Genomic DNA, 13,478 nt, shown 5'->3' with positions numbered 1-13,478 from the left:
CCACCGGAGTCCATTTGGAACTTGATACTCTTAGTGTCCCCAATTGCATACTTGGCCTTATCACCAAGCTCCACATGTACATCTCTGGGCCCTCTGGTCATGTTGGTGAATAAGTCTCGAGATCCTGTCATATGACAAGATGCTCCACTGTCCACGAACCAGACACCTCTCGTGACGGTTCTAGAAAGGCAAGATACTAAGGCAAAGTTTTTCTCAAACTTTTCAACCATCTCCTCCATCTGCGTAGTAGCTGCTGTAGTAGTCTTTCCCTTGCCCTTCTTTTTGTTTGGACACTGACTAGCAAAATGCCCGAACTTATGATAAGCAAAGCACTTGACTTTGCTCATGTCCTTTTCCTTCTTGTTTTGTGAAGATCCTCCTCCACCTTGGTTCTGCTTGGCCTTCACTTTGTCCTTGTTCGCTTTTGCAGAAAGAGCAAGCTCATCTTTCTCCTCACCGCCCTTTCTTTATCCTCCGATCAATGAGTTTTAGCAGATCTCCTTCTAGGTAAAGTCATTTCACAACTGGCTTCAATCAGGACGCTATTGACGAACAAGAATCCCATCCACAAAAGTGGACCAATGCTTTATGCACCCCTTCAAAGCAACTGTAACTAGCTCTGAATCATGCACAATTTCCTCAATAGATGCAAGCTCTTCATGAGCCCGCTGGACACTTGTGAGATAAGATGTCATGATCTCAGATCTGTTCATTTTAATGCTATTTAATTTCTCTCGTGACACCATCTTTCTGTTCTCATTTGTACTCTGATAAAAACCGGTCAAAGCTATACACCTCTATCTTCCGTTGTCCTTCCTTGATATGTGTGAGGAACTATATGATCCCTCACACCATTCAAAATTATGCAGCTTGCTTTCATGTGTTTGAGCTTATGCTTCGTTGCAAGATTCATATCTAAAGGAACCTGCACGTCTTTGCTTACTAGATCCTAGAGACCATTCATCTTCAAAGTCATGGTAATTTGCTTCTTCCAAGGACTAAAATTTGATACCTTGTCCAACCTATCTTCATATCTCAAACTGCTCAATGATGCCATCTCCACAAATCAACCACAACCACAAAACCCAACTGCAAAATTTTAAGAAATAATTCTGTTGCCATAAAAAGGAAACTCGTTGCTGCAAACCGTCGTGATCCTCTCTCTTAGAGTCTAACTTTGATACCATGTTAAATTTCTAATTCCCACCAGATTTATTTTCTCATGGCAATTTATTTTATCCCTAACAATTTATTTATTTACCCAAATAAATATTGAATCACCAAAAAATAAACTCACTGATATTTTTAACCTCTAGAATTAAATATATGTAGTGGAAATAAACCAAAGAGATCAATTACACATTGAAAAATAAAATCTCCCACAACAGTTCTCCGTCATTTATTTATTTGGAAAATTTGGGTTTTTCGACCCATAGAGACACAAGGAAGAACTACAAAACGCCAAAACCTGTAACACAACTCCCTTAGAGTGAATTTAGCCTCTAGGAAATTAGCCTCAGGATGAAATTGGTTTGGAGAACTCGACCCAAATACTTAGCCAACAACTCGACTTTTGCCCTCCTTGCGTGCCATTGATTCGCACTAGGTAAAACTTGGCCCTCCAGCAACTCGGCCTCCTCTAGATAAAATAGATCTCTTTCCGGCAACTTGGCTCTGCAATCTGCTCTTATTTGGCCCTTTTGGATTCACCCCAATCCACTCGTGGTTCTCCTCTGTGCGCTTGGTCGATAGAGCCACTCACACAACTTGTGTCTTCACCTCCTTGTTAAGCTCCATTTATAATTTTCATTGAGTCCAAATCCCTAACCCTAGTCTCCCTTCCAGAACCATCTTGGAGATCAACGGTTGAGATTATTTCTAAGTCACCTAAATAATTAAATTATTTATCCTTAGAAAATGACCCAAAGCCTATGTAGAAGATCTTCCGAAGCTACCACAAATTTCAACATCATATAAGTGCATTGTTCCCCAAAATATTGAATTAGGATGGTCAGATCCTTTTACAATTCACCAATTCTACTTAGCACTTAGAAGTTCATATCCTCTTGTATCATCAATTATGACAACGCCAAGAATAGAGAGTGATGAGAATGCGAAGATGAAACTAGCCAAGAAGAAAGAACAACATCAAGGCCTTCCATAAATAAGCTTTGAGAACAAAGTATTTTTAAAGGGTAAGGCAATGTATTATATATAAATAAAAATATCAATAAATAATAACTTATAAGTAATAACTAATTATTAGTGAAGGGACACATCCTAATGACAAGAAATGTCCTGACTTTCGATTAAAGGACATGATTCAATGAAAGGGCACTCCCACTTAGGTGTTTATATGGGGTCGTCATTTGTACTTGGATATATCAATTCTCATACATTAATCAGTATATATTTCTTTATCCTAAATGGATTTCTTTTTATTCAAAATATTTTGGATATTTAATTGGTGTCACATACTAAGGAGAGCTGAGAACCTCACACTTAATCCTTTCTCATACACAGACTTTCCTCCAAAAAGAGATCATTTCCAGTAATAATACAGTAGCATAATACCATAATCATCCAAAAGAAAAAATTAGTGATCACTGATGATGGAAGCCTCACACATACTTGCTATCTTCACTTCCTTCTCCTATATGATGTTCAACCATGTGTAGAGGGGTTTGCCCTACCAGTCCAACTATGAAAACAAATGTGGAAGAGCTACTCTATATATTATAGAGTCTCTCTCAACTTCCCTTGTGATTAAAATGAATATATGGCTTCTATATCCACAACATTCTAAGAAAATAATAAAATATTACATCTCCATATATCCATAATTTGTTCTAGGGAGAAATCAGAAACATGCATAAACAATAAAACTGATATCCTCAAAAGAAGGATGCTTCTCATTCTAGGGTTCTCTTTGGATTTGGATAGTGTGCCAATGGGTCTTTTGCTACCATGGCTTCTCATTTCCTTAGAACATTCGTCGAAGATGCACATGTTGAACATGTCAAAGGGGCGCTATGCACTATTTTCTTTATTTCATAATGGAGTGCCCCTCCAAAAAAAGACAAACACACTGCATCAAACTAGTAATAACTAATAAGCAACCAACTGAAAGTGTGAGTGTTCTTCAAAGATTCCCATGTGGATATATGTACAGGCATTGTTAAAACAACTCCATTTTTGCGAGGGCATTTCCTCAGGGTATGAGCTCATCTTGCAACCTCCTAAACCACTGAAAACTATTAAGATGCATTTGCTGACCATGTTAGATGTTATACTAGCTGTTCCAATGCCCCTTTTAAAATGATACCTTTATCCCTGAAAATCCGCTTAACAAACTCAGTGGATCCCTTCATGGTGGAACACCTTTTTAGGATATCCAATTGTATCAAGAGATACCCTCAAATGGTTGAACAAGGTAGGAGAAAGTGCAATAGATGGAATGCTTTCATCCTTACATGGCTGCTATTTTAGTCAAAATGGGTCAAGTACTAACTACTTTCTTTCATGTGATATGCCTCCCTTGTGATGCTCCTCTTTGATCATGAAAAGACCCTCCATATCCTTTGGAAGTGACCCTCTGCACTGCTCGTATGATAGAAAACTCCTTGTTGCCTTTGAAGCAGATCCAACTTTATTTGTAGAGTTCCTCTTCAAAAATGGTGGAGTTGACTGGCTGAATCTAATGAGTGTTTTATCTTTATATATTATTTTAATTTTATTTTAAGGAAACCTAGCAACAATCAGCCTTGAGAAAAGATTATAACGGGCCTCTAGCCTAGAAGAGCAACCAGACTTAGCAATACAAAGAATTTCTCTTTATTTACTGTCTGCCCGATTGTAAAGTTTGACACCATATATCAAGATTCTTTTGTGTTACTATTCTTTCTGAGGCCAAATACTGGAGTTCTGAATTAGGGCATTTGAGCTTTCAATGGGTCATATGATGAATCTTTCTGCCATTAGAGCAATGCTACCTGCATCTTATCTCTCTTTAAGACCTATGAAATTGGATTCGTCCAAAACAGGCCACGTGTCCGAATCCCACGAATCCGACACGATTCGATGGGAATTCAAGTCCTGAAATGGGACACCATGTGTCCTAATAGGACACCATCGTGTCCCGATTTTGGGATTCGAATGCCAAAAAAGTGAGGGTTTATGAGGTTTATGAGGGAGGGTTTATGACGTTTGGGAGGGTTTATGAGGGTTTGTGAGAGTTTATGCAGATATTTCAATTTTGTATGTACTATGCATGCTATAATGTTACTAACTTACTTTGTAAACAGTAAAACAAACATCTAGATGAAGATCTATGCTTGAAATCAATGAATTTGTATCATTAATGAGAATTTGTGTAAGAAATATCTAATTTTTAATATATATATATATATATATATATTTTAATAAAATAATATATAATGAATCCTACGTGTCCTGTTCCGGGGGGTCAACATGTCTGAATCCAACACTCGAATCCCTGTATCCTACGAATCTTGAATCCCCGTGTCAGGGGAATTAGTTTAAGACTTGATGCAAAACTTAAAAAACAGTCTTACCGACTATGATATGTTGAAGATTAACATCATTTTTAACTGCTACAAATTGTCTTGTACCAATTGTAACAATTGGAATACGGTTGTAATAAGATGATTTGGGACCATGGTTTAAAATGTGCATACTTTGGACAACTCATAACTCTTGAACAGACCTTCCTACATAATACAAGCTTCCAAACAGAACTTTAGATACAATTTAGTGGCAGCTCCAATATCATTTCTTATCATCGCTATAATCTTCTCCCTTTTCAATCAATATTGAATGCATGGGGTACATTCCTATAGGTTCCTTTACTACTACTCTTAGAACAACCAATCAAATGCTAATTCTGGAATAATGTCCGTTCCTCTTACTTTGGTGATCGATGCATTGGAAATCTGTCTTGGGAGTGTTCCTCTGTTTTAATACTGATGGATATCATGTGTTGGCGACTTTTGGATCAAATGGGCATATTGGAAATCCTGGCATTCCACAAGGATGTGTCCCCCAATGTTGGGGGTACACCCACGACGTTTCCCATGCTTTGGGGATTTTGTGGGGGCGGGGGGCAGAGTGCCTAGAAAAATGTTTCCTCACGTTGCCATTTGGGGAGACTCGGGGAAACATTTCCTTGGTGTTGGGGACATGTTTCACTAAAAAGGGACCTTTGGCCACCCCCCACCTCCCCTTCCATGGTGTTTTCTCTGACAACCCATGAAGATAGAACGAAATTAGGGGATAGAGCTTCGAGGAGTCTGTGACCTTGGTAATTAATGGTACTATTAATTTCTTAAATTAAAAGTGACAAATGACACTTTTCTTCAACCTTTTACATTACCATTAATTGTTTCAGGATGTTTGAGAGTGGTTTCAACCTCATTGGGCTTCATATGGAGGAAGTAGAACTTGATATCTCATTCAAAATTCAACAGACTTAATAGTTTTCACGATTTCATGATTGGCAGGATTATAACATTTCGACTGGATTGCACAAAGATGAATTTGCACGGAATGAATTATTATTGTTCAGATTTTATCATTATTATTTTTATTGATATAATTTTAGAGATGGGGACCTGTATACTAGGGTGACCATGACACCCCCCCATCCCCCTTGAATTTCCCTAAAATTTGGGGATGCTCCCACTCCCTTCATGTTTCTCCTCCCTCTCATGCTTCTTCATCATGGAAATTTGATGGAACATAGGAATGACCTTTAGATAAATGCATAGTAGCCGTGGTACTAGCTACAACACAAATTCTAAGTTCTAATATCTCTGGAGGATAATCTGCTATGAGGCATTAATTTTTTCTCCTTGGCCATTATCATTTCTTGTTAGCTTGTTGAGTGAAAAAACTAGATTTCTATAAAGGATATGCCTACATATCTCTTCAACTCCTAGAGACAAAAGTTGGAAAAATATTAAAAAGTGTACGTGCTTTTTGAGGGGTAACCTGTAAGAGGTTGTTACCCTAATCTAAATCATGACTAACCTATTGGGTGCACACAATGGGGGAGTTAGTGGCTTGATTAGGGGAGGTACCTACCTAGGAGGAGGAGTACTAGGCAGTTGGAGGAGGGCACTTAGGCTTAGGATCTTGTGAAGTACTCCTTGGAGGTTGGAGACGTAACTTGATGACACGTGGGTTGATGAGCATACTTCATTGGAGGTTGGTTGTGGTTTCGGACACATATGTTGAGGAGGTGCATCAGAGCATGGTAATCACATTGAAAAATGTGGAGGAATTTTATGAACATGAGAGGACACGTGGCACATAGTTAGAGGAGGAACACCTTAAATGAGAACAATTGGATACCACCATGGAAGAGTACAATGTAAAATACAAAGTTCATGAAGCTTGCCATAGAGCTATGCGACAATGGTATGCTGCTATCCCATATAGAGTGCTCTTTGAGCTCAACTCTACTATCTCTCTACTCCTCTTTGATGCTACTCTGTGATGGAACATGAAATCCCTACTATAGGAGTTGAACCCCTTCCCTCCTTTCTCTTAGTGTTTTAATCCCTTTCTTGGTTGTTAGGGTTAGGTTTTTCACCTCACAATGCTTCTAGGAGTATCAAGCAGATTCCTATACATTACTATTTCCATATGGGTGAATTATGGTGATCATGAGCCATTATAGTTGCCACATGGACCTATGAGATAATTGAATTGTTACCTTGCCAGGAGCGTAACTTTCATATACAAATTTCGTTTGACAAAATGAACCACCATTAGAAAGCTATCAACTGAGAGAATGTAGTGAGGACATGATTGTCCTCGATGCTAGAGATTCCAAAATTCCACATCTTTGACCTTGGTATACAAAGTGCTATGGGCCTCTGCCTATCATTTGCTCACATGTGTGGACTAGACAATGGGGAAGAAACAAAAATGTTGCCTTTGGAATTGGAAGGCATGTTTCCATTGGCCACAACATGGAATTCTCACTACTAAAATACAAACAATTAGTCAATTGGAATTTGGTACAACACACAAATATCTTTTACTCGTGGTTCGGGTGGTTGCATTACTTAGTCACAACCCTAACTTCCAACACTAATGATTATTGATTAAGCTAATCGGTCACTTACACCCTTGAAATTTATTATGCATCACTGCATTATATATTAGAACTCTTAATATATCACTGATATATTACTGAGTGTTACATATTCTAACAAATAGTCTATAAGTTACATATGGTGTTGAACTAGAGCATAGGTTGTAAACAATTATGGATACTAAAAATATGAAAGAGGATATCTTGTGAAGCCAATTTGATTTTTGTAAAACCATATGGCGCCTTATAGCCTTATAGCTTGTAATCAGTTTAAACTTTAGATTGTCTGAGATAGACTTCTTCATAACTAAGACCTTTGTATTATGTTTTCTCGTTGTTTATTATGTTAAATTCTCTAGTCATCTTCATTTGATTGCTTCATTAGCAGTGGAACCATTATGGCTCTTTGTTGCATGTTGGGTAATGAATGGTGATTAAGAAGATACTTTTTTTGACACTCTTTTTCATTATATAGGTTAGTGATATAGTTTTTCCAGTGACAGGCAATAAATGGTTTAATACTTGTTTGGTGCATACTGTTATTTGATTGCTTGCAGAGGGAGGTTTGTCGGTTGGTTCCATCAATGGGAGATGACAATAGTAAAGGGGTATATACATCCTTTCAGACTCTCTTAATTGAAGACGCAGATTCATCATAATTGATTGTCTTATATACTTGCATTTTTATCCATCTTTTTTTGTACTGTTGGTTTTTCAAGAAACAACATTCTTTTTATGGTTGAGCGTTGTATTGAGAGTAAATAGATAGTGATTGAAGTGATGTTGCATATACATTAGTTGCCAAGTACAGAGCCAATGCAAGACATGAGAAGATATTGTAATATTAATCTTACATGTTTTCCTAGTAAATTGATCTCATATAATCTCCTAACTCATCTTTAGTCAATGTCACATTTTAGCAAGGCATCATATTTTGATGGTGTTTTTGTTCTTGTTTGATATTGTTTGAGTTTTTACATATTTTGTCTTTTTGATAAGATCGTTGAAAGCAATGACTAAACTTTGAGTTTAAAGGCACAAAGCGATGTCCATATCACATCCATTCTTTTAAGCTTCCTATCCTTTGAGTTATTCATCTTCCATCTCTGATTTACTTTGTCAATAGCCAGATATTTGCATGATCAATTCATGAAGTGCATGGGTATGATATGATATATATTGGTCTACCATTAGGTAACACCCTTTGTTTTCATGTTGAGTTTGTATAGTTTAAAGTCACTTTGATTCTATCTCTCGGTATGTGAATTCAACTTTCTTAGTTAGGAACTTCTTTTTAGGGCTAAAGAGAGGTGTAACAGAACATGATGGCAGTTTGGAGCAGTAGATGCTATTCCGATCCAAGTCTTTACCATTGTGAAGTCCTTGGAAGTTTGAAGAAAGTCATTATGAAGCTAGTAGCTACTTGCAATTCACTCAAAAACCCCTTTAGCATGTAGATCCTTGAATGGTAAAGCCTAAGACATTATAAATAATGTTTGTTGGGCTAATACCTCCTTTAAAGGATATTAGCAAGATTCTAATACAGATATGATTTGAAATTAAAAAAATATGTAGCCAAAATATCCATTACAGTTTGATACAAAAGTATATATCTCACAGATACAAAAACATGCATTTTATTCCAAATTTTAAAAGAATTTCATTCTTAGAAATGGGCAATAAATAAGAAGATGTTATTCATTTGTTGAAAATTTGGTGACTTGGTTCATATTTATAAAATAAATTATATTTTGGGATTGTTGTGCGTTTGTGTATGGGTGGATGGGTATCAAAGACATGAATTATATTTTCAAAGATGGTGAAAAGTATGTTGATTGTATCATATTAATATTGTACATTGAATTTCATATCGCTCCTTAATTTCTGTAAAACAAAGGCTACAAGCTTTTGGGGTTACTTTGAAAGTGTTCACATCATATTTGCGTGCTTCATGTGATGTGGAGTGCATCATTTCATTTCTACCTTTGGTTGTATCTTAGTGGAGATAAAAATTGGTGATAACTTACTCATGGATTGCCAGACCTTGCCTTGATCCTTATGTGGCAGTGGCACACATACTTAGAAGGTTGGTTTTGTGTGTGGCATGATGACATTCTTCATGAGGCACACACAGAGGGCTTGGTTTCTCCCTTAGGATGAGACCTAATGTGGAGGAGGTGCATTGGGGCATTTGGAAGGAAGGTGTTGAGCCCTAGGTAGCATTTGATCTCTTAGATCCTTACATGGAGGCTTGTGCTTGGCTTGACGATGCTTGGGTTGAGGTGCATTCATGAAGGTCTGATGGACTTGGAGTAGTGTGTGGCTTAGGAGGTATTATAAGAACACTGGAGACATTTGAAGGTGAGTTTTGGATTTTGTTTTGCCTCTGGGCAGACATGCCTCTAGGATGTGGAAGATTTGGAGCAACCTTGGACAGCTCCCAGACACCTTGTGAAATCTGGAGCAATTTAGATGTGTCCCTAATTTACTGATCATATAGAAAACCAGGGTCCACTCATGTATTCTTTGTGTTATTCCTTGTTTGGCCACTTTTGTTGGGATCCTAATCATGCAGAATTGATCCCTATACATGGATTGCAAGGTTGCATTTTAATGGTATAAATAATCATCACCCCATTTGTAAACTTAGCATCAACTACACACAATGAATCCAAGAAGATTTAATTCCACAGCCTCGAGATATACAATTTCTATGCTACATATCGTAGTAGCAGAATTTGGCTGGATCAGTTTTGTTGTTACGGAAATTTGTTTGAGTTTCTACCCGAATCAGATTCATATACTTCAGCTTTCTAATTGCAGGTTTACTTTTCGTATATTCCATGTTTTTCTGTCTTATATACGACATCACAGAATCATTCCCCTTTGGGGTCTCCAGCTCATGGAGTCTTTCCTCTCTGCCCAACATCTTTTCCTGCAATTCTCTCACTCTAACATCATCTTGCTGTGCATGATCTGTCTCACAAACTTCATGAATCTTAAGTAATACTTATCAAGAACTTCTTTGGTGTCGTTCTGGGTGAAAGCATCTTTGTTGTTTGTCCACTATCTGATAAATTTATTGGTGCCCTTTCGTTGTTGCTGGTTGTGGGTCTGTATCATGTCTTTGTTGCACATGTCACTGGTCTTTCTCTCATCATGCCTTGTCTGTCAGGTTGTAGTCAACTCGAATATGTGGACACTGCCCTTCTAATTTCTGTTATTCTTGACTGTGTAAAAATTTAAATATGTCGTCATCTTTACAAATATTAAAATTTGAATTTTATGTGCCTTTCAACACTTAGAAGGATTAATGGCATCATTCCCATCAAAGATATTTTGGTTTTGGAACCATTAAAACCCAGAAAAGCTTCAATTTTTGGAAAACATCCATCATAAGGTTTCAAGCTTGGAACACAATCTACCATTATTAGTACTAGTGAGATGTTTGTTCCCGTATTTTTTTGAATTGAATTTTTCCTATATATATATATATTTGAAATCGTACCAAATCTGAATTTGTACGTTGTAAGTTTGTTACAAATTGCTTGCCAGGAACCTTCGTTTCTATGTCCACATCAAAAACAACACCATCTGAATCATCTCATTCCAGTGAAAATTGTTGCAAACCTCACCCTATCTTGAAGTATTTTCCTAGTAGATAGCCGAATTCCTTTCAGGCCCCAGAATTAATATCCTTGTAGTTCAAAAAGATTGAATTCAAAAACAGTGTTTCATAAAACGTCCAAATCTGTGCCAAGTGAATCTGAAAAGGATCCCCAGCATTAGGTGCATAGTTGACCTATACCGTTATTTGCTGGATAACCTTAGCTTTCCAAGCTTATTTATGTTAATATTAATGTTTATAACTTGTTATGTAAAAGGCCGCTCAAGTCTTTTAAGCCTGTCATAGGCAAATTTTATGATACATTTTAATAGGTAGCATATACCTTTTACCGGTAAAGCTAGTTAAAAAATGAGTGGTTTCCTGTCTCTTACTACTAGTACTTGCAATCTATAGAATCTTGAATTCAGACAATTACAAGGGGTTTTCAACTTTATACCATCTAGAACTGTTAGTTGTATTTTACTGTTCTCATTAGAATTTCTTGTTATCATGCAATTGAGAGTAGGAGCAGAGGCTATATTCTGTTTTGCTATACTGTTGCTGAAGCATTAAAGTGCAAGGGTCTCGTAGTTGGCGGTCAATGTGGAAACCATGCTATTGCAGGTTATCTTTCTGGTGTTATGATGTGGTTGCATTTACAGTCAATTGTGTGCAGATTGGACACACAAACTGGTAGCAAGAGATGGCACTTCGCCTTGTTGAATATCTAATGCATTTTCTCCTGCTTGTATATTTGGAACTAGATCTATGTGCATGCTTCACATCGTCTATTCTCCCATGTTCAACTAGAATGTACCTCTTATATATAAATCCTGAGTTTTAGAGATTAATCTCATTTGATGCTGATAAGAAACTGTGTCCTTGTTATTTTTGTTTTGCAGTTTCAAGAATTTATCACATATTTGAAGCAAAGAGAATGCGCTGGAGTTGTTAAAATATCTGAGGGAAATTCTATTTGGTCACGGATACTCTTTATCCTTCCTTATTCCGTGGAGGCATGCACAATGCTGGCAATTACTCCATATCCTAATGAAGGTCTTATTGGGTTGCTTCTGCCCAAGGAAACGAGTTTTGATTGGATATGATGTAAATGGAAAATTTAAAGTGCTGTTTGAAATAACAAAAGCTAACTGTATTTACTTCACACCCTGCTCAGTCATGTCCCTTGATTCTTTCAAGGCATCAAGGATTGGTGAGGGAATACTACTAGTCGCTCCCTGTAAATGTGTCTGATCCTATATTTCACAAGTATCAGATTTTTGTACCATGTTGTCTCAAAAGGTTCATTAATTTGAGGGTAAATGTTGAATCTATGCCCCTTTCGCAATGCCACACTATTCTGAAGAGACATGACTTGCTGCACAAACCCAGTGGAAACCACCACTAATTCAGTTAACATTACATAGCAGTGTTGTCTGTGTTTGCTTCGTGGCTTCTTGCATATGCAATGCTTTTCCTGAAATCTTGCAGTCTAAGAGTGGCAAATTTTTAACTTTTTTTCAGTTTGACCTCGTATTTTTTGCTTGATAGTTGAAATTTTCATTTGTATTATAACTTATGGTCAGTTTGAACTTTTATAGGAAACTGAAACACGTAGGAATATTGTTACTAGTTTGTTTGGCTTGATTTGATGCCCTTTCATGGCGTTACAAGGATGGGAGTTTTGGTTTGACTTTAAGGCATCTGTATGCCATTATGAAGTTGTCACTTGTACATAGTTCATATCTAAGTGATGATCATCCCAACTGTGGAAATATTGTAAATGGGGTAACTACCTACTGCAGGAAGGCTGACTGTAAATAGTGCTGCAGATTTCAAATTGGATGATGTCAGACTGGTTCAGCACAATTGGTCATTTAGTCATTTGATGCATGAATATGTTCTTGTTTCTCTAGGAGGATCATTGATGGAACCACTCTTCAAAAGGTTGTTCAGGCAAAATTATTTCATGAAATTTTGATATGGAGTTGTCATCTCTGACTAAAGGTTCCAGGTGCTGTTCTTTTATGATAAAGCTGATGTTTTGTGTGCAATATAAAATGTAAAGAGAGAACCTATCATTTTCCAGTGCAAACTTCCTAACCCATAGTGAGAACATGGGTGACTAATTAGCTTGTACTAAGTCATGAACCCTGAGCTTTGCCAGCTGAAAATGAAAAAACCTTTGGATTGAATTTGGTAAATCAAAGTAATCGGATTCAGCAGTTATAGAAAGTTGCAGATGTCTCTGTAATAATCAACAGTCGTGTAAAGAATACTAATGTGAAAGGCTACTTGCCAGTGCAAACCTCCCAACCCATGGTGGGAACATGGGTGCCTAAACAGTTTGTAGTGACACTCAAACCCTGAGCATTGCTATAAGAAAATGCAAAATCCGTTGGATTGCATTTGGTCAGTCAAAGCAGTTAGATTTGGCAGTTATATCAGAATTGCAGATATCAGCAATATTTAAGTGTCCTTAAATAGTTGTCATGTGAAGGCATCCTTTTCTTTTGTATCTTTTAGGTGTGAGCTTCATTGGTACTTCAATATTGTCCTTTCAACTAACTCAAGAAACATCAAGTACATGGTAAGACTAATATTTGTGTAGTCCTTTGTCCAAAACAATGTAAATGCAGCCTATGTTAGGAGACTGAACAGGGAAAGTTCCTTAATATCATGGATCTTTGATGGTTTGGAGTTTTATGTTCTTATAACTGCACACATCTCACATTGATGTATTTTTTAGCT

At 37.1% G+C, this 13,478-nt stretch overlaps 1 protein-coding gene across 3 annotated transcripts in view; it reads left to right on the top strand.

Annotated features, from left to right (window-relative positions):
• Positions 1 to 12,149, top strand: part of LOC149139887 (nucleic acid binding protein) — a 188,633-nt gene extending 176,484 nt beyond the window's left edge. For 2 of the 3 annotated variants that reach the window (XM_089447285.1, XM_089447286.1), the window contains 2 exons: positions 7,678 to 7,728; positions 11,630 to 12,149. In XM_089447285.1, coding sequence (XP_089303411.1) covers positions 7,678 to 7,728; positions 11,630 to 11,833 — 255 coding nt within the window. In that variant the 3' untranslated portion in view covers positions 11,834 to 12,149. The remainder of the gene's footprint in view (positions 1 to 7,677; positions 7,729 to 11,629) is intronic. The other variant, XM_089447287.1, reaches the window with a different exon arrangement.
• The last annotated feature ends 1,329 nt before the right edge of the window (positions 12,150 to 13,478 follow it).

This window comes from Pinus tabuliformis, chromosome X (genome assembly GCF_031772625.1).
Source record: "Pinus tabuliformis cultivar Carrire ecotype Pingquan chromosome X, CPIR1, whole genome shotgun sequence".
Lineage (NCBI taxonomy): Eukaryota > Viridiplantae > Streptophyta > Pinopsida > Pinales > Pinaceae > Pinus > Pinus tabuliformis.
Note: the sequence above shows the minus strand (reverse complement) of the source record. Positions and strands in the feature narration are given on the sequence as shown.